The following is a 26,383-nucleotide window of genomic DNA, read 5'->3' as shown; positions in this document are numbered from 1 at the left end:
TATCTTCAAGAAATTATATTCAATCTAGTGTATGGGAAATTGTTTTCTGACACACATGGGTCTTCTTTATGTGTAGGTAAGAATGAAGAGTCATTACTTTATAACTGACTTGCAAACTTCAGGTTATCCACCTCAGTGTGAAACTCTGAGAAGCAGAATCAGTATCAGGATTGAATGTGGGTAGGACTATTTATGTAATTTCTTTACCTATTTCATTTTCGTTACATTATTCACTTCTGCTGTTGTAGGTGTATTCCTTCTCTTGCTTTTGCTATATAATGCTACCTGCACTGGACTGGTGAACATGAGCATAAGATTTTCAATAGTAATTGCATTTCTTTAATATATATTATTCATTTTTGCTATACAGAGTGTTTCACGACTTAGGACATAACTGCAGGAGGTGATTTCCTAGGTCTTTGTGATCAAAAAAGTTCATGTAAACATGTCCGATTTTGGACGGTCACGGAGTTATGACCGTTTTAAACTCAGAATAGAAGGTAACAATTACTGACAATAAACGGAACAAAATAATAAACCAGCATAATACATGATACATTTAAAGTATGAATGTAAAGTTAACTTCGTGAAATTACCTGTAATTTAAATTTATTGATGCTTAAAGCTGATTTTCGAAAATGCCACCGCTGGCCATAACACAGGCTGCCGCTCAGTTGCGAAGCATGCAGGACATACCAACCCACCACACCTTAGGTAGCTCTCAAGTGTCAAGATAACGAGAACGCTCTGTCTGTAGCTGGCTAAAAATAGCAACCTGCCAGCTGACAGGCACGGTTTACACGAGGGTGTGTAAGGGAATGAAAAAACGGTCCAAATTTTAAATTTGGAAAAAGAAAGAGAACGGAAAATTTAAAGACATTTTAATTTGAATTAAAGTTTTAAAAAGTGCCAATTTTGGAAATCAAATTGACGTGTGTAGGTTAACAAAGATTTTATACATACATACAATTGGAAAGACTGGTGTTTTAAATTTTAAACTACGGGCAGTGTAGCAGCTATGTAAGAATATACACCTGATGATGGCCATTTAGGGCTGAAACATGTGTAGAGGAAGGAAAGAAGAAAGAACTACAATTAAATTGTTGCACTTAAGACGGAGTTTGTCTCATATACTCTTATTTTCCTCTTGAATCAGATTTTGATTTCTTATTGTTCCCAAATATTTGAACTGTACCACATGGTCAAAACATCTGTTAGCTATCTTTATGTCATGATTTTGCCCTCCATTCTGGTGATGAAATGTCCTTTGTTTTCTCTGTGTTTACTTCTAGACCAACCTCCTTACTAGCATCAATTAAAGTTTGTGTTTTTCTTTATAGTATCTATGTTATCACCCAGTAGAGTTACACCAACAGCATACAACGTGCGATAAGTTACTTCCCAGAATGACCCTGTGAATGCAAAATGTGCTTACCTCGTCTTCAAAATATTCCCCTTCTGAAGCTATGCACTTCATGAGATGATGGTGCCACTGCCGGAAACAGTCTTGAAAATCGTTTTCAAGAATACCTCATAGTAATGTCATGTTGCATTGGATATCAGGAATGTCAGCAAATCTTTGTCCTTTGGGGCATTTTTTTTTTTAATTTTGGAAAGAGCCAAAAATTGCAGGGGGCTAAGTCAGATGAATAATATGGATGGTCCATTTTTGTAATGGATTTCTTAGCCAGGAACTCGCAAACTCTAATGTCACGTGCAGGGGCACTGTCATGGTGAATTAATGTGTCAGGCCAGAGTTTGGATCTTTTCCTCTGAACAGATTTCTGTAATTTAACTTGTCTCATTTTGGTCCATCACACTATTAATTACAGAGTAGATAATGAAAAGTTCAGTCCAGTGTGACATATGAATTTATAACACTTCAGTCCTCATTCGCCTTACATGTTTCAATTCAAAAGAATCATCTTCAGAGGTGCACCACTACGATAAGAAAACACTGTTACATAAGATATTCTAACAATATGCACTTTAGATATGACTAATGCAAACTAATACAAACGACACAGCACGCATGTGAACTACACTCTAATAATAAGAACATAAAACCAAGAGAAATAAATGACATCTCCCACCATCAGGAGGAAAACAACATGACCCAATGTCGGCTTAAGATATTTTAATAACTGTTTACATGGAAATTTCAATACAATTTTAAATACACTGGGAGGCTAATGTAGGGAAAAGTGAACACCATATTGCGTGCAGTGAAAAACCCCAGTCAGAATAACCAGGAAATACACTAAAAGAAGCTCATCATAAGTAAATCTACACTTCAAGAAGCACCATTGTGCGTGCCTAAGATAAACATCGGAACCAATGTGATAACAAATTTATATAGAGAGCATTAGTCATATCTAAAGTGCATATTGTTAGAATATCTTATGTAACAGTGTTTCCTTATCGTAGTGGTGCGCCTCTGAATATGATTCTTTTGAATCGAAACATGTAAGGCGAATGAGGACTGAAGTGTTATAAACTAATATGTTACACTGGACTGAACTTTTCATTATCTACTCTTGAGATTTCTGTAACCTTGTCAGCACTTCCAAATAACACAGTTGATTCACCGTTTGTTTGTACTCTGTCCACATTTGCATCTGTCTTTTGCGCTTGTCATCTTGTACATCTTCTCGGCCTTCCTTCAACTGCTTATGTCATTAAAAAATACTTAATTTCTTCATAGCATATTCACCATTACTGTTAATAGGGCCAAGATATCACTAGCACACTTTTACCAATCTTCATGCAGAACTTGGGTACTGCTACCGCTCACTGTCCCTTTGGTTTCTGTTGATGGGTGGGGTTCTGGTAGGCAATGAAATTCTTTCTCGGGGTCGTTATATGGGTCTTGGATCATGAGGAGACAAAGGGTAATAATGTTACGCTGACACACATTACATTTACTCACTGTTTAATATTATCATATGTTGAAACACGTCTGTCCGTAGGAATGACACACATTACATTTATTCACTGTTTAATATTATCATATGTTGAAACACGTCTGTCCGAAGGAATGACCGATGAGAACTCCTCTAGAAGCTCGGACTATATCGTTGAGTTTTGGGACATTAATTCTCCCACCCTTGCAGATATATTTCATCATTGCTTCTGATTCGATCATTCAAAAGGAAGGCGGTATTACAAGTTTAAACCCTCCAATACCCTTCTTACAAATTATATCTTCGAAGCCGCTGGTCCAGCGATATTCTCAACGATTCCTGAGACCTCGCTAGCCTGCAGCTGCAAAGTGTAATATTACAAACGCTATTCGGCATCTTTTACTCATAAGATATATATATTTGCTTCACGTAACAGTGACACTATGGCGCCACTATTACGTGCCACAGGGATATAAGTATCAGTTGTTTATAAGCTGCTTACTCCAAGTCTTGCTCTTAACAATTCAATTTAAGCACTAAATTAAATTGAACGACTTCAGTATGTTAGTTTGACTCAACACCCCAGCAACACTCTACAGCCATTCTGGAATTAAATTGTCAGACCTTGAAGACTAGCAACTGATGTGTCCCATTTAATTTCAGTCCCACCTGTTTTTACTGGACCTTCCTAATGGCACATTCTGCATAGGAAAATTATCAGACAAATGTTTATCTATATGAATTTTACTGTATGTTTCATTTAAACACATTTAATCAGCCTAACTAGTTTCATGGGTTCTCCAAACTCTATAAGAATATTGTACAATACTTCCCTCCTAACTGAATCATAGGCTTTATTGAACTCTACGAATAGGAGCTGTACTGTCTCATTGTACTCCCATTGTTTGTCCAGTATCTGACGAATGCAAAAAAAATCTGATCAACAGTTGATCTGCTACATTGAAACACACTGACGATCCCCCATAATTTCACCTATATATATGGACTTACCCTTGAGAGATGGATATTGGATAAAATTTTGTAACAAGTTTACAGCATCATTTGATAAACTAGGGTTCCTTTTCCAGTCCTGCACAAATTCAGGTTGCTACGTCACCTACAATTTTCATGATATGGCCTAATACAGTAAAACCTGCCTTAAACGGACCCTTTATTAAATGGAAATCTGTCTTAAACGGAAATATTTTCAGGTCCCTTGGCTTTGGGGCTGAAAAAGATGTTACATAACCTGGATTAAACAGAAACTGTCTAACGCGGACAACAGAAATGAAAATAAGCCTTTATACGGAAAATTTCCAGTCTTCCAGAATGCATCATTTAGAATCATTTTAGGCATCCTATACATTCTACAGAAATTTCTTTCCCCTAACCAATTTACAGGAATGTATGTGAGATGTAGGGGTATGCTGAATGAATAAGTTTGGAAATGCTGATACTATGTATTTATGCAGCATGGCTAATTTCATAAAACTGCTCCCCACTACATGACAGCTTACAGATTGCCATAAATTCTGTTCTACATATGCTTCACGACTCATTTCATCAAAATGAAATGAAAATAAAGAAAGTACTGTTTCCTGTGTTTTGACACATTTATTGCTTCCATTTTAAGAGTAATTAATTGCATTAAAAACAAAAAATTATTATAAAACTAAGGCAACATTTGTTCAAGGTTGTAGGTCTTGGGAGAGTAACATGACGTCCACTACATTTCTTTCTTCATTCTTCAAACATCAGACATTAGGGGATAAAGTTCTTGGATTTGCTAAACCTTTTGCCACACCATCTAAACTCACTGTATTATGATATAGTTAGACCAGTTAATTTAATCCTTTGCAACAAGAAGCCCATCCTAATAACATTTAAAAATTCAATTTCTATCAGAAAACATACTGCCTCCATATCAAGGACCACTCAGTTATTTTACTGTTTCCTAGATTACAAGGTGCAAGGTACATTCAATTTTGCTATGTTGTGCTATGCTGGTAGGCTCTGAGGGTTAAGTATTGCAGGAAACAACACATTAGGCTCAGTAAGAGCACTGTAACACAGTTTTTCTCCATTGCAGAACATACACAGGATGTCACTTCAGGTACTTCTAGAATCAACTGGCCAGTATGGTTCTGCTCTCTGTGATCCACAATGCATGTAACTGCTCCACTGTCGCTTACTAGTTTAAGTATAATTAGAATAATCAGTAACAAAAATTAATTGCAGGTAACAAGTAATACCCAAGCCAGTGGGGACACAGTCACATTCTTGTTTTCTGGAATGGGCTTATTCCAAATCTTGATGTTACACAGGAAGCACCCCCTGTGGCTTTTTCTGAGAACTTTTGTTTGCGAGTAGCACGGCTGCAAACTTTGAGAATTTGATCACTGACAGGTCCTGCACGTCGTAACTTAAAAGTAGGCGGTTTTGAAACCCATGCCAAGCAGGTTATCTGTCAGCGTACTATCAAAAACGATGTTAGGACTTAAGGTTCAAAGTCCCAATTTGCAGCAAGCTGAATGGAGATCCAGAAATTGTGTGAACCCCTAGTTCTCAAAATTACCCAATCTGTGGAATTAAGGGGGAGTGACTTAGCAGAGGAACAGACGGCCAGGGTATCTCAGTGTTTTCAGACAGGGAGTCACACGTCAGTTGCCAAGGCAGTCGCCAAGTGAGTGGCCTGCTACTCGTGAACAATTTAGAAACAAAATCTATATTTTTTGCTGTTCTGGCGAACACCAAATTCAGAGTGCTAAAGCGTAAATTGTGCTAATAACGTCCGTTATACCAGGACTGAGCTACATAAGGACTTATATATAAGCATCCTTTGTATTCAGAGATATTGCGTTTTCAGACTTCATCCATCATCCTGGTTTTTAAGATAACTAAGAAAAACACGACATTTCGGAAACTGGATCTGTTTCCATCCTCAGGTGAGGGAAAACACCTATTCTGTTGGGTTCCTTAGAAAGAGCTAGCCTCAATCACTGGACCAACAGAATAGGTGTTTTCCCTCACCTGAGGACGGAAACAGATCCAGTTTCTGAAACGTCGTGTTTTTCTTAGTTACCTTAAAAACAAGGACGATGGATAAAGTCCGAAAACCCATGTTATACACCATCGTCAGAATCCTATAGTAATCCTTTGTATTGACTGTGTGTGTCATCAGGTGAATGAAAGTGTTGATCTCAATAAATGTTCAAGGTGTTTAAGTGTAAAGTAGCATTGAACCAATTACTTCCCTCCCCATCCTAAGCGAGGCCCTAGCAAACGCTCTGAGAAGGATCCCAGCTTTACCCACAGCTGAACTAGTTGACTATCACCTTTACCCCCTTCCCAAAATAAATCTCCGACTAGTGTAAGCCAGCACCACCTGAGCATACTGGCACCCAACCTAAGAAGAAGAAAAGAGGAGTGACGAATGTGTGACTAACCAACCAACAAGGGGGGAGTGAAGGTGAGTGAAGAACGGTTACAGTTTGGGCCACTTCACACACTAGTCTGATAGAAGTACTGCAGTTTATTAGAACTAACATTAAAGTCATACGATTTTAAGTCAAGGTTTTTCTTTTATCCAAATGGCTATCTAACTAATATTCTTTGTAACATATAAAATCCATGCCACAAAGCCATAATGGAGGAAGGTAAGCAAAAGCATTTCACACTTCAGTGTCTACAGTAAAACTGAAAATTGTGCATGTCAAAATATTATACAGGATATTTATAGTTCTAGAACCTTCAGGCTGACATGAATTTCTAGGTAAGATAAATTCCATGACACATGTTAAGCACAATAGATCACTGAAGGTCGCAATGAAAGGGCCGGATTATTATGGCCCACCCATCATACATACACATTCATGTTCAAATTAAATGATCAATTTCACACTGTTCAGTTTGTCATTTGGGGCAATTAAGTCATCAACTGTCGCGACATAAAAACTGGGTAGTTTTTAATGGCAGCCATAAGCAAGGGACTACATACGTATACAGAATATATTTTCCATACGTTACGTTTATGGTGGCTGGATCCACATACAAACCTTCCCGTTACGTTGCGTCTACAACAGCATGAAGTCTTGTAGAAGGTAAAATTATGTCTCATTTAAATTCCAGAGTTATCACGTTAGATTAAACGGTGCATGCACATTCAGGGGCCCTTATATGGCTTCCACACCAATTTAATCAATTTGCAGGTATATTACTTCCTTCCCAACAGGGGCGGCCCGCGTATAGGCACTGCGGAACTGCAGCACCCCCAATTTCCACTTGATATTATCGATAACATTTATATAATGAGTCCTTTTTTCTTTAATTCTTTCTTTATACTTGTACAATACAATATATAATCCTTAAGCTTAATGTCAGTAGCCAAATCTTTGTATGGAACTGCGCGTTTCACAGCTCCAGCGGCGACGTGTTCGTTGACTGTGCACATGCACACATAGCAAGCTACACGTGAGGCTGCAAGGGAGAGGTAGCACTGCAGGAACGACAGTGCCAACCCTGGCATGCTGGTGGAAGGTAGTTTTTTTTACTCCGCATGTGTTGTGCTTAAAAAATATGAGTTAATTGTAGAATTAGATTATTATCCTGCTTCCAGCTATTCTATTTGATTCATTTTTTTTCGGTTCTTTTATTTAACAGAAAACTTTAACCATGGCCTTGCATCCCCGAGAAATAAGTTATGTGACTGTAAGTGAACTTCAACAGCTTAAGTTTTCACAACTGTCTCTCCATGAGAAAGTTGCAGTTAAGAAAAGAGGTCGTTTAACACCTGATATTCTAATATCTCAGCCAGGCATAAGCAAGAACAAGAAATATATTCGTAGCTTTAATTCTGAATGGCACAAACGGAAAAGTTGACTTTGCGGCTGTGAAGTAAAAAATGCACTGTTTTGCTTCCAGTGTTTGCTGTTTGGGGGTGATGTAACGTGGACAAAAGATGGTTTTAGAAATATAAACAAAATGAAAGAAAAAACTGAAAAGCATGAGAAGTCAAAGAAGCACGTTGATAATGTAGTTTCACTGTCACTTTCAGGAACCATAAGTATTCAGGAGAAACTTAGTGAGGCACACAGACTTTCAATCAATGGGCATAATATAAAGGTTAAAAAGAATGGATTTCATTTTTAAATCAATAGATTAAGCTTGAAATGTATTTCATTTTTAAATGAATAGAATAAGCTTGAACTGTAACAATTTAGGTTAAAGTAAGTAAAAAATGTTTGATTTAGTTCTTTTATCAAGTTTCTGAATAAATTTTCTTTTTATACATGTTTGTTTCCTTTTATACAATTTTAAAACAAAGGCTACAAATTTTCTGGAGCAGCACCCCCACTAATTTTAGCTACGAGCCGCCACTACTTCCCAAACCTCACTATATTAACACTAGCATGAAAATTGTTATTTACAACTACACCACCAGAATTTTGTTCAATTAAGAAAAAAATTAAAATATACCGAATAATCCAAATCCAAACCTTCAAGCACAAGCAGTTGCATTGCCTTATGGTCCTGACGTCACTACCAGTAATTACGCGTACCAAGCCACAGGGTGTTTCAATGCAACATACACTGTAGCAGTCTTTCAACGTTTGCACACCTACGATAAGCTATAAAATGTTCCTGTACGGTCACGGAACTATTCGCAAAAGTTTTCGTAAGCTGTAGCTTCGTGTTCCAAAACCACTCATATTAAATCTTACTGCCTTGCCAAAACTGTTCATGGTACAGTTATATTTTAAAAAATTCTTGAAAACTTGCTGACCACTTGGTGGTCATAACCCAGTTAAAAAATGGTTTTCAGTTTAAAATTACAATGCAAGAATCTTGATACAGTAATCACCATCTGTCAGTGAGTGTACTTATACTGATGACGATACCCCTTCTCTTCTTTAGCCAGTGAAACACTGGCAGCTCGCTGCACTTCATCCCACTGATTGAAATGTTATTGTTGGCAGGTTGCATGCCACATACTCTTCTAAAATATATTTGTGGGCACATCACCCTGAGTAGCCAACCTTGGAACAAATGATCAGAGTGGTCAATGATGTCTCCCATATGGCACTCCTTGGGGGCCATCATTTATGGATTGCAAAATATAACACCAACCTTCATGAAGTCAGGAACATATTGATATCTGTATGGGATGAAACCTCAAATATGTTTTGGACAGAGAATATCACCATTTGAGCAAGTCAGTCATGAGTTATTTGTATTACCAATTTATACAGATCTACCCACCTCTGTACATGAAAGATATTGATTAAAAATCTGTCTCCCTGCCATTTTACATGCTGTCACAATGCTTAGCCCATTAAATACATATGCAGACCACAGATCATAGAGTAAGGTCAAAAGTAAAATATGTCACATTCAGAAGCACAGCAGCACTCCCCATGCAGAAAGTACAACAGATTAAACTTGCAAACAATGATGCTGGGTTCAAATGTGATTATTTTTCTAATATATTCTTGCTGCATAATATTTGCATCTGGAGGCATCTATCTGATTTCAGTCTCAACTGGTAACTTACTGTCCTGATTGTGGTATTTTGTGGTTTTCTCACAATGAAAATATGAGTAGTGTCTTAAAACAGATAATGGCTATTTCTTCTACTAGCCCTGTCAGACCATAATCATCCTTAGAATCAATTTAACCTCTCAAGCTATTCAGTACTGTTATACATCCTGTAATTTATTCAGCAGAAACAGTAAGCCACTTGTATTATATCTACTTGCAATGTTTGACTGTCTTATGAATTCAGTTTTATTAAACAAGTTTTGCTGTATTCAGATACAGCTGGCCTATACACTCTGAAATTCAATAAAATACGTGCATTTCTTACCAGTCTTGTCCAGTGCTAACACTGATGCAGATGTGATCGGTACCTGTGTAAACGGAAAGGGAAGGTTTCATTTTTAATAAGGAAATATATACAAGCACATAATAAATTCTAACTGCTAAACACTAACCACTGCGTTGACACAAATATCATACTTTTTTAAAAAAAAAAAAAAAAAACTGCATTATGTCCACATGCAAGCATGTCTTAGTTTTGCTTTAAGTATGTTTTCTCTTAAGTATCATACTAGTAAGTGGCAAAATCATGTGTGTGATGAAAATGACATCCATATACAACAGGGAGAAATGGACAGGCAATAAAAATGTCACTGTCATCATTCAATGAACCTTCAACTTCCATACAGATCAAAATTTTGCATGCATTGGATCTGAATTCCAAACATTAAGAGTTCAAGAAGACAGCCTGGTTCAAGTGTCATCTATTCTGTGTTTAAAGATTCAGATAAAGGGTTGAGATGAATATTAATCATGGGAAGTAATTCCACAAGATCAAATCAGGCTATAATATGTTGATGACTCATAGTATGAGCATTGTACCAGAAAGTATAATGTACTAAGAAATTTATTAAAAATGTACTTTTGTAATTTAAACAAAATTTGTAAGCTGTCAAATTCAGACATATGGAGTACTTGAAGAAAGTCGTCTTCTGGGTTTAGGCACCCTGTATTCTTCGTTTTGGCCGACGTTTCGGAGGAACGTTGCGCCTCCATCTTCTGAGCAGTTGAATGGCTTGGAATGCGGAGAGCAGTAGCTGTGGTGATAGGATGTGAAAGGTGCTGCTTATATACGAAGTAGGCAGGGGGGGGTGGTTAGGGAGAACGGACCAATGGGAGCAGTGGGGAGCGATTAAGACCATATTTGGTGTGTGTTGATTAAGGGAGGGAGGGAGAAACGGCCAGAGAATCCAGGAACCTTGAGGTCAATAGCACTAGGAAGTACTGTAGACAAGAAGAACCGGTAGGTTGGGGACATGCTATTGACGTCAATGACATGACGAAGAACTGGTGTGGCTAGCTGGATTCTCTTGAGGGAAGAGATGCTACCATGTCTGTCGAGATTGTTGAGAGCGATAAAGGCCATATGATGTAGTGTGCTAAGTTAGGGGGGGGGAAGCGGCCAGGAATCCAGGAAACTTCAGGTCACTAGCACTAGGAAGTGCGGTAGACAAGAAGAACTGGCCGTTTCCCCCCCCCAACTTAGCACCCTACATCATATGGTCTTTATCGCTCTCAACAATCTAGACAGACATGGTAGCATCTCTTCCCTCAAGAGAATCCAACTAGCCACACCAGTTCTTCGTCATGTCATTGACGTCAATAGCATGTCCCCAACCTACCGGTTCTTCTTGTCTACAGTACTTCCTAGTGCTATTGACCTCAAGGTTCCTGGATTCTCTGGCCGTTTCTCCCCCCCTCCCTTAATCAACACACACCATATATGGTCTTAACCACCCCCCCCTGCCTACTTCGTATATAAGCAGCACCTTTCACATCCTATCACCACAGCTACTATTCCAAGCCATTCAACTGCTCTGAAGATGGAGGCGCTACGTTCCTCCGAAACGTCGGCCAAAACGAAGAATACACGGTGCCTAAACCCAGAAGACGACTTTCTTCATTGTCATCGCCGTGAAAACCTCAAAACTTACATATGGAGTACTTATTTACTTACTTATGGAGCTGAACCCTTGTTGAGGAGCCACCAAATCTGCAGCTACTCAAGAATTTCCCAGCATTTTATGGAACCCCTCCACTGGTCCCTATCCTGAGCCACATCTATCCAATCCATACTATCCCATCCTATCTCTCTAAGATCCATTTCAATACTGTCCACACACCTATGTGATGGTCTTCCTAGTGGTCTCTCTCCTTCTGGTTTTCCCACCAATAACCTATATGCATTCCTCTTACCCCCATTCATGCTACATGCCCTGCCCACCTCCTCTTACTTGACTTGATCATTCTAATTATACTTGGAGAAGAGTAGAAGTTATGAAGATCCTCACAATGCAGTTTTCTCCAACCTCCTGTCATTTCATCTCTCTTCGGTCCATATATTCTCCTCAACACCATTCTGAAACACCCTCAGTCTATGTTCCTCCCTTAATGTCAGAGACCAAGTTTCACACCCATACAGAACCACAGGCAAAAAGTATAGTTTTGTATATTCTGATTTTTATGTTTTTGGACATCAGACAAGAAGACAAAAGGTTCTGGACTGAATGGTAGCAAGCATTACCTGAGTTCAATTTCCTCTTAATTTCCTCCTCAATCAGGTTTTGATTTATCATCATCATTCCAAAATATCTGAAATGTGCCACATTTTCAAAACACCTATTTCCTACCTTTATGTCACGATTTTGCTCTGCATTTTGGTGATGAGACAGCAGCATATACTTAGTTTTCTCTGTGTTTACTTCTATTTCCCTTTCCATAGAAAATTGTGTATTAGCCTGCTGGTGTGATGCCACCTCCGTCCTTTCTGACCTCCTGTACTCCCGCTAAATCTAATTTATATTTTAAGATTTCATCTTCCACTGCCCTGAGCAAACAGAGAACTGTTTGAAAACATTTCCAGTAAACACACCTCACATAACTGTTTTAAGATGATGAAGTAACAAAATAGCAAACCTATTCAGGCTGAAAGACTATTGCTTTCTCCTCCTTGAATAACCATTTTGCTTCCATTAATTAAAAAGTGCTTCTACAGAATGAAATTAACTCCTTTTTGTTCAACATATGTCTTCAAGGTACATTTAAAACAAATGATCTTGTTAATGACTGTACAGAAGGATTTATTTTCAATACTTTTGGTTAAAATAATGACATATTAATACCAAAAGAAAATAATTTTATATTAACAAAATGCAATTTTTAATTTAGAGGTTCATAAATCATAAGAATAGTTTTTATGCACAGTCCATATTTATTTGATCATAACCAGATTATCTATGCTTTTACACATCCATAAAAAATATAATTAATATATGCTCTTTTGGCCGCCTTTATGGTCTAGTGGGGGCACGCGGTAGCGCAGTTGGTTGAGGCACTATGCTACAAGCCAGATGGTCACAGGATTGAATCCTGATGAGGTCACTGGATTGTTTTCAATTTATCTAATCCTCCCAGCCACACTATGGCCCTGGAATCGACTCAACCTCTTAACAGAAATGAGTACCATCTATGAGCCGATTGTCTAGAAAATGTGGGAACTTCAACATCTCACAACCCTGTGGGCCTCCATGGCCTGTTACAGGGATACCTTTACTTACTTTTACTTTACTGTTGTCTAGTGGTCAGAGTTCATGCCTACGCATCCAGAGATCTGGGTTCGATTCCTGGTGCTACCAGCTTTTCTGAGAAGCAGTGGGTCTGGAACGGGGTCTACTCTGTTTCGTGAGGATAACTGAGGAGCTATTTCAAGGAAATAGTGGCTCCGGTCTAGAAAACCGAAATTAATGGCCATAGGGGTTCATTGCAGCGACCACGTGACACTCTCTATCCACTAAAGTTGGCACTAACTTCGCCGACAAGCGGCAGTTGCTCGGTTGGTATAGTTCACTTGCGGACACAAGCCACGGAGTTGTTTTTTTTATTTATATGCTCTCTTAGTTGTAAAAATGAGCTACAGGAAAGAGTTTCAAAGTTTTAAGAAAGTTTATCAGTGGAACACTTGAAAACTATATTGTAAAATCCTATAAAATTTTACTGATGCAATTTGCACTCAACCTGCCACCCATTACAAAATAGCCCGTTTTCTGTACAACAGTGGAAAATATAAATGGATCAATAAAATTGTAAAGAATGAGGTTGTATTACAAAACTCCCATAACCACCTAAAAATATCATACATCATTCACAGCCATACTGAAATATGTAAAATATATGTGTTCTGTTCAAAAAGTTTCAGAACTTTTGAAATACCATGCCAACTCAATGACTTAGCATTGCCAGTAAGTTGTGCTGTCTAGTGGCATGCTTCATAATTATCATCTTTTTTTGCTGCATTACACTGCTGTGATTAGTCATCCCCCTAGAGCTATTTGTTCATGTGTAGGTAGAGTGTGTTTTGCGATATTTGAGATGGCTGATATTCATAAGCATGAAAATCATGTTGATGGTTTTTTTTTTACATCAAGGGTGTTGTGCATCATAAATTCTTATGTCAGGGATAAACAGTGAAATCCTGGTATTATCTCAAAGAGCTGAGAAGTCTAGGAGAAAATGTCAGGAGAAGAAGACCTTAGTTGTGGAGAAACTATTCATAAGCATGAAAGTCATGTTGACGGTTTTTTTTACATCAAGGGTGTTGTGCATCATAAATTCTTATGTCAGGGATAAACAGCGAAATGCTGGCTTTATCTCAAAGAGCTGAAAAGTCTATGAGAAAATGTCAGGAGAAGAAGACCTTAGTTGTGGAGAAACTATTCCTGGTTCCTCCATCATGACAATGCACCAGCTCATGTATTGCTACTGATTTGTGATTTCAGATTGGGAAATAAGAAAAAGTCTTCCAGAGCCAGGTCAGGTTAGTACGGTGGCTGAGGAAGCACAGTTGTGTTTGTGTTGGCCAAAAACTCACAAATCAGTAGCAAGGCACGAGCTGGCACACTGTCATGATGGAGGAACCAGGAGTTGTTCCTCCACAACTGAGGTCTCTTACTCCTGACATCTTCTCTTAGACATTTCATCACTTCGAGATAATCGCAGCAATTCACCGTTTGCCCTCCAATATAAGAATTCATGATGCACAGCACCCTCAGTCTAAAAGAAAACTGTCAACATGACTTTCATGCTCATGAATATCAGCCATCTCGAATAACATGAGAGAGAGAGGCAGGCACGCACGCACGCACACTCTCTCTCTCTCATGAACAAATAGCTCTAGGGTGATGACTAATCACAGCAGGATGACGTGGCAAAAAGGATGATAATTAGGAAGCAAGCCACTAGGCAGAACAACTTACCTAACACTGCAAAGATGCTGAGTTGGCACGCTACTCAAAAGTTCCAAAATTTTTGAACAGACCACACACATATGAGAGTGACCTTTACAATGGACTTTGTCAGAAACAAATCTGTCATGTACAAACACTATTTCTGTCAATTCATTCATATATATTTCTAAGAACATGAGTTCTTAATGATCACAATAGAAGAATGAGTTATGCGCTTGAAAAAATGTGTTTACTTTATGTTGCCAATGCCTATGATGTGAGGTTCTGTGACCCTGGCAGATTCAACTGAAACTATTTTGTCATCATCCTCTAAACTTAAAGTTTCTTCTTTTTTATTCCACCTTCCTGAACACTTGCGGTAGATATACATCAATAAGAGTGGTACTGGAGTCATAACTGCCGCAGCTACTGGAACAACTGTCAACACAAAATAATTTTACTGTAGTGAAATCTCTGAACTTTATATTTTTCCTTCCTATACTTCAGCCTCATAAAAAAGATAAAGTTCCATAAAAAGGTGACAGATATATAAATGAATAGCCAGTAGCAGCTGCCATGCCTTACCTATTAGGCCTACTACTACTACTACTACTACTACTACTACTACTACTACTACTACTACTACTACTACTACTACTATCATCTCCACCTGACTGAAGTGATTACTTTAATCTTGAAGCTCTAGCTGCTTTCTCTCTACCTCCAAGGTGTGCTGGTGGGCTTGTTTCAAACACTGAGTTATAGAAATTGTTTTGAACATTTATATTCTGGGCTACAATGCCAGTAACTGTTCCTTCAAAACACTGGTAGCAACCTGCGAGATTACTACATCATCTTAACCCAGAAGACCATAAACCAGACTTTCACTGCAGTGAAAATATCACATCTCTTGTGTTCATACATGATTTAACTACTCTGAAATTTCAGGAAGTTATTTTGATAAAAGATATTAAACCACGTAGTAAGATACAGTAAAACTTGGTTATAGCAACATCAGTTTCTGCGACACCTTGTCTATTGCGTCAAATTTTCAATGGTACGAACTAATTCCTCATAAAGCAACTGTTTTTATACCTTGCTTAGTACGGCATGCACAAATGCATCAACCTCGTATGTAACGTCATTTTCATTCCTGAATTTCTCTGATATCGTGGGAAAGTTTGATGTGTCTGCCCACCCTCACTTTCTCTACTTGCTGACGTGACTGTCCTGGAAGAATACGACCGCGGGCTGCAAGAGGAGCGTGGGTTTTATGCGAAAACAAGGGTGTGGGGTGGGACTGCGTGAATAGTGCAAGAGGATGCGGCAGGTTTTTAACTGCATTCCTTTCCTAGAATCTCGTCTAACAGGACCTCACATTGTCTACTTACCCTATGGTGTTCCTGCCTAAACCCAGAGAAGTGCTGTAGCGAAAACATGGCAATGAAAAGGAAAGTTTTAAGCATTGAAGAGAAAGTTAAAGTGATTCGTGAAATAGAAAATGGAAGGAAAAAAGCTGATGTATGCCGCAAATTTGGTTTGGTGAATTCTACAGTACAAACGATATGGAGAATCCATATTAGTTTTATGTTAATGTTACATTAGTCTGTACTTAACTACGTATTTCACTAAAAAATGCAACATTTTAACTCGGTTTTTGGTAGAATTTACGTGACTAACATAAGGCTACTGTGGAAGTGCCCATTTCAGTTACAACGACATTCTTTTATAACGACACTATTTTTAGGTCCCTTTGATGACGTTATAACCAAGTTCTACTGTATGTGCACTAACATAGTTCTGCCAATTCAGTAGGAAACAGCTGTGTGTATTCATTTACTCTCAAACAAAGGTGTGTTCTATACTGTCATAATGTTTTTATTATCTGACACAACTTATCATTAATGTTATATCTAATTACCAGTGAACAGTAGCATAAACGTATGTGATTACTTTCAGTAACCTGAATGGTATGGTCTTCTGGGTCATAATATCGTGAAGTCTGGTAGAAGTTCACCAAAAGTTTGGAGAAATGTACTGCCTTTAGCAATAGGTTGAAGAGTATGCCACACAAGAAACCAAAAGAAAGCAGGTGGCAAGTAGAACTTGCTTCTTCCAAAATGTCAGTTGACTTCTAATAGACTACACAGTGTTGTAACCCAGAAGATTGTCCTATTCATACTCACTACTGTGAGAACCTCAAATGTAACAGCTAACCTGTGGTAAGGTCTGCCTCAGGCTGTTCAAGAGAGAATCGAAGCAAGAAAATAGCAATTCCAGTATTCTGGATCCCGGTTTCTATTGCAATAGCAAGTGCATCACTTGGTGGCTGTTTAAATACATTAGCAGCCATCCAGCCACAGACATATCCAAGCCATGGTAAACCCAAACCAGCCACTAATATCTGGAAAACAAATGCATGAACTGTCAAATAAAAGTATAGTAATATATACTGTCAAAAGTGTTCTTTATTATGGAATACTGTATTCTGCTCTGTATGTATGTTAGTAATAAAGGGGATTTTGACAATATATGTTGTTATAGTTGTATCTCACAATTATAGAGATCTTGACTTGAACTGGTGAGAAACTCAGTTTTAACATTAATGCTTGATTTCATTTGTTCAACATGAGTATAATGTCTCAAGTGGTGTACAGATTTTTTCCCCTGCATGTACAAAAGCATATGACAGTAAGTATTGTTCAGAGTGGCATATGATTTGGTTAAATGCATGTGATTTTCTTCTTCTTACACTAAAAATTCTGTCAGGTTACAAACTGACTGAATTTGTTACATCTGCATTATCAAGTAAGGTGGACAACTGGATGAAACAGATAAAATTTCTGAACACAGGTCAATAGAGTGGATCAAAAATGCTTTTGTAAGGCATAATGATTGTGCACTATGCTGTAAGAATGAATTCTGTAACACGAGTTCACTCATTCAATTGTAGATACTTAACACATTGCGGACCGGAGGGGCCATATGGCCCTCTACGTTTCCAAGCGTTGCGGACAGGTCGGGCCATATGGCCCTCTACGGTCACGTTATGTTGCAAAACGCTATATATCGCTGTGTGGCTTCGTTGAATCATAACTACTGCGTAGATGACCTCGGGAATGATTGCTGCCTTATCTAGTAACTCGACCAGAGTCATTTCCTGTCACAACCTAAACAAAATTGGCTTTGTTCTAATCCAAGCTTGCATGTATGAACCACGCAGCTACCAGTTCAACATGGCTCAGATGAAAGCAGTTGCGATCTCTCGGAGGACAGGAAATATTAGATATGTTCTCTGATGAGCTATCAGATTTGCCAACTGCTTTGTCTTCTGATAGCAAGGCCATTATCAGTGACGGTGACAGTGACGGGGGCCACAGGGCTGCCCAAAATGTGTCAAGTGAAAGTGAAAGTGAAAGCTCTGTTGAAAGTGCGAGTGTCAGGACAGCCACATGGGATAAAGTGGACAAAACCCCCACTTTGGTACAATTAGGGTGAACAGAGGCCTCCATCCAGATCTGAAAGAGGAATGTAAACGCCTGAAACATGGCGACACCGCATTCAGGAGGAAGGGGGACATTCTTCTTCAGTCCTGGAGGGATACTCGTGTTGTGAATATGGTTTCCACTATTCACAATTCGAGCATGGTCGATGTTCAAAGACGACATGGGCAAGTAAAGAAGCCTCTTTGTATTTCCGAGTATAATATGTTCATGAAAGGAATTGATAGGGCCAACCAGTTCTTGGCCTATTATTCCCTTCCTAGGAAAACAGTAAAATGGACGAAGAAAGTGCACTGTGGCTTATAAACTGAGCAATTTTCAATTCATTTACGATTTTCAAAAAGGTGAACAGAAATTCTACTTTGAAATACAAAGCATTTCTGTTGAAACTGGCAAAAGTTTGGGCTACTGACGTCATGGTGGCGGCAGTACCTGCGTCAGACATAGACGTAGTGCAGCCGGGGCCATCTGTTCGCACCCGCCGGAGGCCTGAAGTAGACCCCCCTGGCCGACTCTCGGGTGATATGCGGAAACATATTCTCGTGAAAATTGTGAAGAGTGAATATTGCAAGAAGAAACACCCTTCTAGGCAGTGCCGTGTGTGCGCAAAGCACAAGAAGAAGAGTAGAACTGCCTACATGTGCAACTTCTGCGTAATGCCTCTTCATAAAGGGGAATGTTTCCAGAGATATCACATGTGCAAGCACTTCTAGGAGCTCTGGTAAGTGTTCTCCAAAAATTTCAGTTCATAAAATTAATTAGGAGATTTTATATTAACTTTAAAGTGAACAGTGCACAAGTTAGGGTAGTAGGTTTAAAAACGCCGGTCCCCAGGGTGATTTAAATGTTTAAACCACCGGTCCGCAATGTGTTAAATAAATATACGTACTCACAACTGGGTAAAGATTTTAGTCTCCAAACAATATGCAAATTTTCATTAAAAGTCACTAACGAAGTCTAAATGTGACTAAGCAGCCAAATCACTAAGAACTGGATCACAGGGCTCAAATATCAGCAGGGTATATATATAGGTTGGATGAAAAGTAGTGGCAGCACCTCTATAGTTCTGAAATTACTTTATTACCTAAGGTAAACACACTTACATTCCTTCAACATAATCCTCCCCATGTATACCACCTTCTGCCAAATTTGTGGAAGGTGTTGTACACCATCAGTGCATCCACTTATGTTGATTTCCAGCAGTGACCGCCCTACAGCACGAATAATCTCCTTTTGTGTTGTAATGTAACCCTTGCAGTGGTGCTTTCATTTTGGCAAAGATATCATAATTGCACGGACTCATATCGGGTGAGTACGGTGGATGTTGCAGTATCTCCCATCGCCAGCAGCGAAGGAGATCCTTGACAGTGTCAACAGTATGAGCCCTTGCATTGTCATGAAGGATGATGGGGTTCGTTGCCAACAAGTGTCGTCGCTTTCTCCTGAGTGCTGGACAAAGATGATTACACAGGAAACTGCAGTAGACAACGCTACCTGTCTGTCGTTGAGGTACAGTGTGGTGCAGTATCACTCCATCAGTGTCATATGCCACAATGAACATTGCCTTCACATTACTCTGTGTAGGGCGTGTTTTCTTTGGATGAGGAGAGCCAGGATGCTTCCATTCATTTGATTGTTGCTTTAAGTGTGGTTTGTATGAGTGAGCAAGATAGTCGTCACCTTCCTTCTGGTACCGGTCCAACGAGTCCTGTGCAACTGCATAATGTTGCCATTGTTGCACCTTTGACACTGTATGGGGTACCCAACGCACTGTAATTTTGCGGTATCCAAGAATACTGTGCAGAATGTGGTGCACGGTTTTGTGACATACCTCAGCAGCTAACTCCCATAAAGCCCATCGACGATCGACATCCAGCAATGAAGCAAGAAGCTGTAGTGTGGTTGTCAACATGGGGTCATCCTGAACAATGGCTGTCCTGAATGGAATCCCTCCCTTCACAGAACAATTTCACCCACTGTGCCACTGTGTGACATGGCAAAGCAGCATCACCACATGCTTTCGCAGTCCCTGATAACAGTTTTGTGCACTATGACCTCGTGCAACTTCAATTGTTATCCAGGAGTGTTGTTCTGGTTTTGTAAACATGTTCTTAGGGCGCTTGAACTGGGCTCCTGCACTTCAAGACAAGACACGATGAAACTCAATTAAACACAACCAGAGCCACTCACTGCACTACTTCAACTGAACTTCTGCTATCAGGTACAGATGGCGCTACTGCCACCTGATGCACATTTCATGTTACAGTAGTGTTGCCACTACTTTTTATCCAACCCTTGTATTTCTCCTTTGGTATGTCCAGAATGAATCTGAGTGCCATCTACCTTTCTACCTGGTAACAGGAGCTTCTTTCACTCGGGTAAGGTAACTGCTGGGCCGCGCTATCGCTGAAGTGGTTAGTCATTGGCTTCCCTCCGTGGTGGCCCAGGTTCGATCCCGGGTCTGGTCAAATAGGATTTGTGGTGGACAAAGTGGCGTTGGGGTGGGTTTTCTCCGAGTACTTCGGTTTCCCTTGCCAATCTTCATTCCACCAAATTCTCTATCATCATAATCACCTGGGGCAAGTACAATAGGCCATTCAGTGGCTGCTGTGCCGAGTGGACCCAGCTGGAATCCATCCCCCACTAGCAAATTAAAAAAAAAAAAAGTAACTGCTGAAGAATGAATCTTATCCCAATCTAAAACCAAAGTTGGGAATGCATGGAGTTTTACTCCCAAACTGGCAACACACCTTCACACAGTAGTGCCAAGCCACAGGGGTCTCTTATCAAAATTTACTTCACCAACTGTTCTCCTTTTGATATTCTCCTGGACAGCATGAAGAACAAGTAACTAAACAGTTTGTGAGTTAAATTCTTATGGTAACACGTACCTTTTGGGATGTGATGCCATGTAGTTTGGTAAATAGGTAATGGCATTTCTGAGGAACCTGCTATGAAGACAACAGAGTCCTTCAAAACACCAGTACCTATCTACCAAACTATATGACTTTATGTCCCAGAACACAGTAATCTTCACAGTCATTGTCCTGAGTATCTCAAACCTCATATATTTTATTATACTGTGATAATATTGTTACGTGCTGCCTATGTGCCTTATTGATGTTGTGCATGGCTAAAAGATATAAAACATTTATGATTGCAAGCACCAAAAATTTATCCCAAAAGATCATAGGCAACACAGATCAATGTCAATTAAAAAAAATGTGTCTGCCATGCTGAAAGCTGGCAGGAAAAGGACTTTTCAAGAGTGATCATATAGGACGATGTCCTCAATCCTATCACTGTCAACCTGATGGAATATGATTCAGATTCTTCAAATTGGAATGAAGATGACCATGACCAATACACGAGCATGCACACACACAGACTCAGAGTGAAACTTCACTAATTTGGACAACTGTTTCTTTGTGCATTACAACTCATGCATGCATGACAATGACACTGTTGCTATATAAGATATATTTAAGACAAATACATTTATTTCATGACATACAATTTAAGTTTAAAAATAGAGTCCTTTTGCCTAAAAAGATACATGAAGTCCATTTTGTAACTTCCCTGAACATATTTTCAGTAGCAGTTCTATACTTTGGACTTTCACTGATTTACAGAAAGGTTTACTCTCAATTAGCTCAAATTTGTGAGGTCTTAGTGTATATATAAATAAAGCTTGTGTGACAATGTTGTTCTAAGATACAAAATTCTTTATTGGGATCTGTTGCAACACAACAATGGAACAGTCTAGGTCAATATCACCTTAGCTACATGTTTCGGCCTTTAAAGTTATCACCAGGCAAATACATGGTTACTGCAATCACACACTGTTGAACTGCATTTCAATGTGATGGTGCAGTGGAGCTGGATACTTGACAACTATGTTCCCTTATAATAATACAAGGTATAAAAATACAAGAAAATTATAAAATTGTTATAAAACGAAAGTTATATAATAAAATACATGGTGTGTTCAAAAAGTATCGAACCTTCTTTTTTCCTGCGTAAACCAATGAAACACGGGAGGCTCCCTTGGGTGCAGATGTGGAGGGGACATTCATGCCCAGTCGTGAATTTTTTCCCGCCCGCAGAAAGCAAGCAAGATTCAACAGGCTTTCAGGGATGATGCCATGAGCAACTCGTGGATAAAGGAGTGGTACAACCGCTTCAAAGATGGCCGCACAGCAGTGGACAGCGAACCGCGTTCAGGCAGACCCTCAACAAGCCGAAATGAGAATGTCATTGAGCGAGTGCAGACTTTGGTCATGGAGGACCGTTGTATCACAGTCCGAGAACTTGCGAACGAGATAGGGGTAAGCATTGGATCAGTACATTCAATTTTGACCGAGGATTTTGGCATGAGGAGAGTGGCAGCTCCATCATGATAATGCACCCACCCAATCTGCCCAACTGATTCAGACTTTCGTCGCCATACACAACACCCCTGTGGTTCGTCAGGCTCCCTACTCCCCTGACATGGCTCCGTGTGACTTTTGGCTATTTCCCAAGCCGATTTGAGTCAAGAGAAGACATCATGTGGAATGTAATGGCCCGGCTGATCACCATTCCAAAAGACGCGTTCCAGAAGTGTTTCCAACAATGGCAGAAGCACTGGGAGAAGTGTGTGCATTACCGAGGAGACTACTATGAAGGGGATTAGGATTTAGTACCTCCAAATCAATAAATGTATTTCTGCCGACCAAAGGTTCGATACTTTTTGAACAACTACGTATAGTTACAAGCTATTCATGTAATGCTTCATACTATGAAGTCAGCTGTTGCGATCTTGTATTGTATTGTATTTTATTATTATAGAATTTCTTTATTAAATCCATCACAACACAACTATATTAAAGCCAGTGCCTAGTTTGGCTCTGCTACATGTTTCGGCCATTAAAAGCAATCATCAGGCAAATACATGGCTAAGATATGTACACCACTGAACTGCAGTACTAATAAAATTGGGTACAATAATATTAATTATATTAAAATACTTGGCGTTGTTTACATTCCCTACAGAACGGACAAGACTTTGTAAGATGAGGCACCGACTAAATAATTAACATTAATATTACTACATCTACATCATGAGCCTCCAAAACAGTTTATTATATATACACAAAATATAGAATATTCCAATTTGTTCATGGGAACAAAACAAAATCACAAAACCAACGAATGATTCGATGATATAAAGCATCACTCGAAGTATGTTATTCTTGTTTTATACTATAACTTCTGTTTCATATAATCTAATTTATTGTATTTTTATGCCAAATATTTTAATATAATTAATATTATTGTATCTAATTTTATTAGTACTGCATTTCAGTGGTGTACATAAGTTAGCTATGTATTTGCCTGATGATGGCTTTTAATAGCCAAAACATGTAGCAGAGCCAAACTAGGCACTGACCTTAATATAGTTGTGTTGTGATGGATTTAATAAAGAAATTGTATATTATAGCATGACAGGATGCATGAAATGAAAATTACTATTATAGTGTAACATAGTTGTCAAGTATCCAGCACCATCACATTGAAATGCAGTTCAACAGTGTGTGAATGCAGTAACCATGTATTTGCCTGGTGATGGCTTTAAAGGCCGAAACATGTAGCTAAGGTCATATTGACCTAGACTGTTTCATTGTGTTGGGATTGGTCCCAATAAACAATTTTATATAACAAACACAACAAGATGCATGCAATGAAAACTGTTCTAAGATTTTCATTTTGTCTTTGAATCTGATTCGTAAATTCTGTAAATGCACAAAATAAATATTATTAGCTCTATGATGACGATGATCTTAAGATATTTTTCCTGTCCTTCCATCTTTGGAAGTTGGTAAGACATCTGACTAGGACATTAATATAGGAATAATGATAATGTAAGAGCACATTCTGAACTGACTGCATGTGTCCAAGCATATATCTTTGTTAATGTCACAACTAAATAGTTCCATCTGTCTTTGCACCACTGCTCACCCATTTATGTGCCAGTTACATATCGCCTGTATGCACATCTCACCTTCCATGTAAATAGTTCAAATAAGTAGAGGTTTGTTACAATTGCGAATATGATGATGAAGAGAATTAGCAGTGCTGAGAATGGCTTCAGAATCCGAACCATAATTTTGGTCATTCGTGGAAGATACTTCTGTATGAAGAAACCCAATGCCAAAGGAATGACAAGACCAAAGGCAAACATAGCGATTCGAGAGTATGGAACTCCCAATCTGTCTTGTTGGAAGATAACTTGGCCCAGCGAGAAGATCCATAATGGCATCATGGCTGTAAACAGAAACAGGCCATATAACTCCCACTGAAGCATAATGTTTATAAGCTGATAACAGTGTTTAAAATCATACGTTTTAGGAACAATTTAAATAGTTTCAGGAAAACATAATAAGGTTTGAAACATGCATTTCCAGTGTCCACATAGGCACTCTCTATTCTAACATAAATTCATAATTGTTTTTGAATTGAGGTTCTCACAATGGTGACTATGAAGCTTATTATCTCTTGGGATGTGATACACTGGCTTCAATTAATTTCTACCAGACTACATGCACCACATCCGACAAGACAGTGCTTCTCAAATTCATAATTTTTTATTCTACACCAACTTGTTCACTACCTAGGTACAGGGCCTGTTGCATCAATCCTAAATATATTCATATCCAATTTGTTAAATTCTGTTCTTCACATCAATGCAAAACATTAGCATTCTATGCCAGAATTCACAGAATGTATGTTAAAAAGATAATACACGCTTTCCTAATATAACTGACAGAATTTAATGAAACATGAACGTTGACATTGCTACTTTAATATTAGGGTCCATTACTGTTGTATTTCCAGCCAATATGAAATAAAATCTGGAATTTAGTTTAACATTTACCAAAGGCAGCAAAGGTGCTAATTGTGGTCATAGTTATGCTGAGATTAAGGTTCCCTCCAAGAATATAGGTCCATATATTGGATGCACCACCCGCAGGGCTGACTCCAGTGAAGAACATACCCAGCTGCATAGGAACTGAATCGTAAAACAACCATTTTCCCAAACCAAAACTGATCTGCAACAAATGAACATCTACTCTATTCAAGAATGAAAAGGCAACTATGTATCTGCTGTATTATTCATCTTCTATTGTGCACACACATTTCAGATCTGACATTACTCAATGGACTTTGATAAAATTTGATACTTTGGGTCTCCACAATAAGCTCAATGAAAGATGTGACTGAAGTCTTCTGTGTTGTGATGCCACGTGGTCGTGTAGGTGGACACAAACATTTGTCTGCACCTTCAGAGGTGACCCTGAAAATGGATAGAGGAAGTTTCTCCTAAACATTGGTCCAGTTACAAGACTACATGGTGCTACAACCTAGAAGATCTCAATCCAAACAAATACTCACCACTATGAAAACCTCAAATATTATAAATTGAAGCTTGGTTCATACTGTCCAATGTAACTTCTTCCTTGCAGGAAACCGAACTGAACTTCAATTTCCTCAAAAATGAAACATTAAATACAAATTGTTTCATGACCAACTAGAGAGCTCTTTAAGGCCTATAACTTATATGTGAATCATTTTTATTATGGTGAATATTTAACAAAATGTAAGGAAATTAATTCAACTCTTATGAAGTGCATCTATGCTGCAATTACTTTTGAACAAGTAAATTTGAATCCAAAATAAATGAACATCAAGCCCATTACACGAGCATAATATGTGAAGTCACAGAGTATGGAGTATGGCCTATATTTCATTTTTTCTTCTAATAACCTTATTAGTATGTAAATTTTGATGTTTTCACAGTGGTGATTGTTCAGATTGTGGACTTCTTATTATGATGTTGTGTAGTCCACATCCTCATGTTCTTCCATTTGACTTGAGTGACCACACTCCTTGCAATCTCTCTTCAACCCTGTGGATGAAGACTACATATTCCTATGAAACTCTGATACTTGCACGCAGCACTACGTGGTGTCACAAATTGAACTTCATAAATTTTTGTATAATTATCCATAACACCACATGATCTGTCCATCTCTGAGCCGATTGTCTAGATCAGCGATGGCCAACTGGCGGCCCGCGGGCCGTGTCCGGCCCGCAACCTGATTTACTCCAGCCCCCCGCC

General features: G+C 38.8%; 1 protein-coding gene across 6 annotated transcripts in view; it reads right to left on the bottom strand.

Moving 5' to 3' along the window:
* Positions 1-7,258: 7,258 nt before the first annotated feature.
* LOC111871959 (ileal sodium/bile acid cotransporter) overlaps positions 7,259-26,383 on the bottom strand; it is a 49,803-nt gene continuing 30,678 nt past the window's right edge. For 4 of the 6 annotated variants that reach the window (XM_023865397.2, XM_023865398.2, XM_023865396.2 and 1 more), the window contains 5 exons: positions 25,139-25,313; positions 24,266-24,528; positions 16,937-17,123; positions 14,974-15,157; positions 8,235-9,808 (listed from right to left, as the gene is read on the bottom strand). In XM_023865397.2, coding sequence (XP_023721165.1) covers positions 9,781-9,808; positions 14,974-15,157; positions 16,937-17,123; positions 24,266-24,528; positions 25,139-25,313 — 837 coding nt within the window. In that variant the 3' untranslated portion in view covers positions 8,235-9,780. Of the gene's footprint in view, positions 7,469-8,234; positions 9,809-14,973; positions 15,158-16,936; positions 17,124-24,265; positions 24,529-25,138; positions 25,314-26,383 lie in introns of those variants that run through there. The other 2 variants (XM_023865401.2, XM_023865400.2) reach the window with 2 other exon arrangements.

Source organism: Cryptotermes secundus, unplaced genomic scaffold (assembly GCF_002891405.2).
Source record: "Cryptotermes secundus unplaced genomic scaffold, Csec_1.0 scaffold30, whole genome shotgun sequence".
Lineage (NCBI taxonomy): Eukaryota > Metazoa > Arthropoda > Insecta > Blattodea > Kalotermitidae > Cryptotermes > Cryptotermes secundus.
This window is presented reverse-complemented; position numbering and strand designations above follow the sequence as displayed.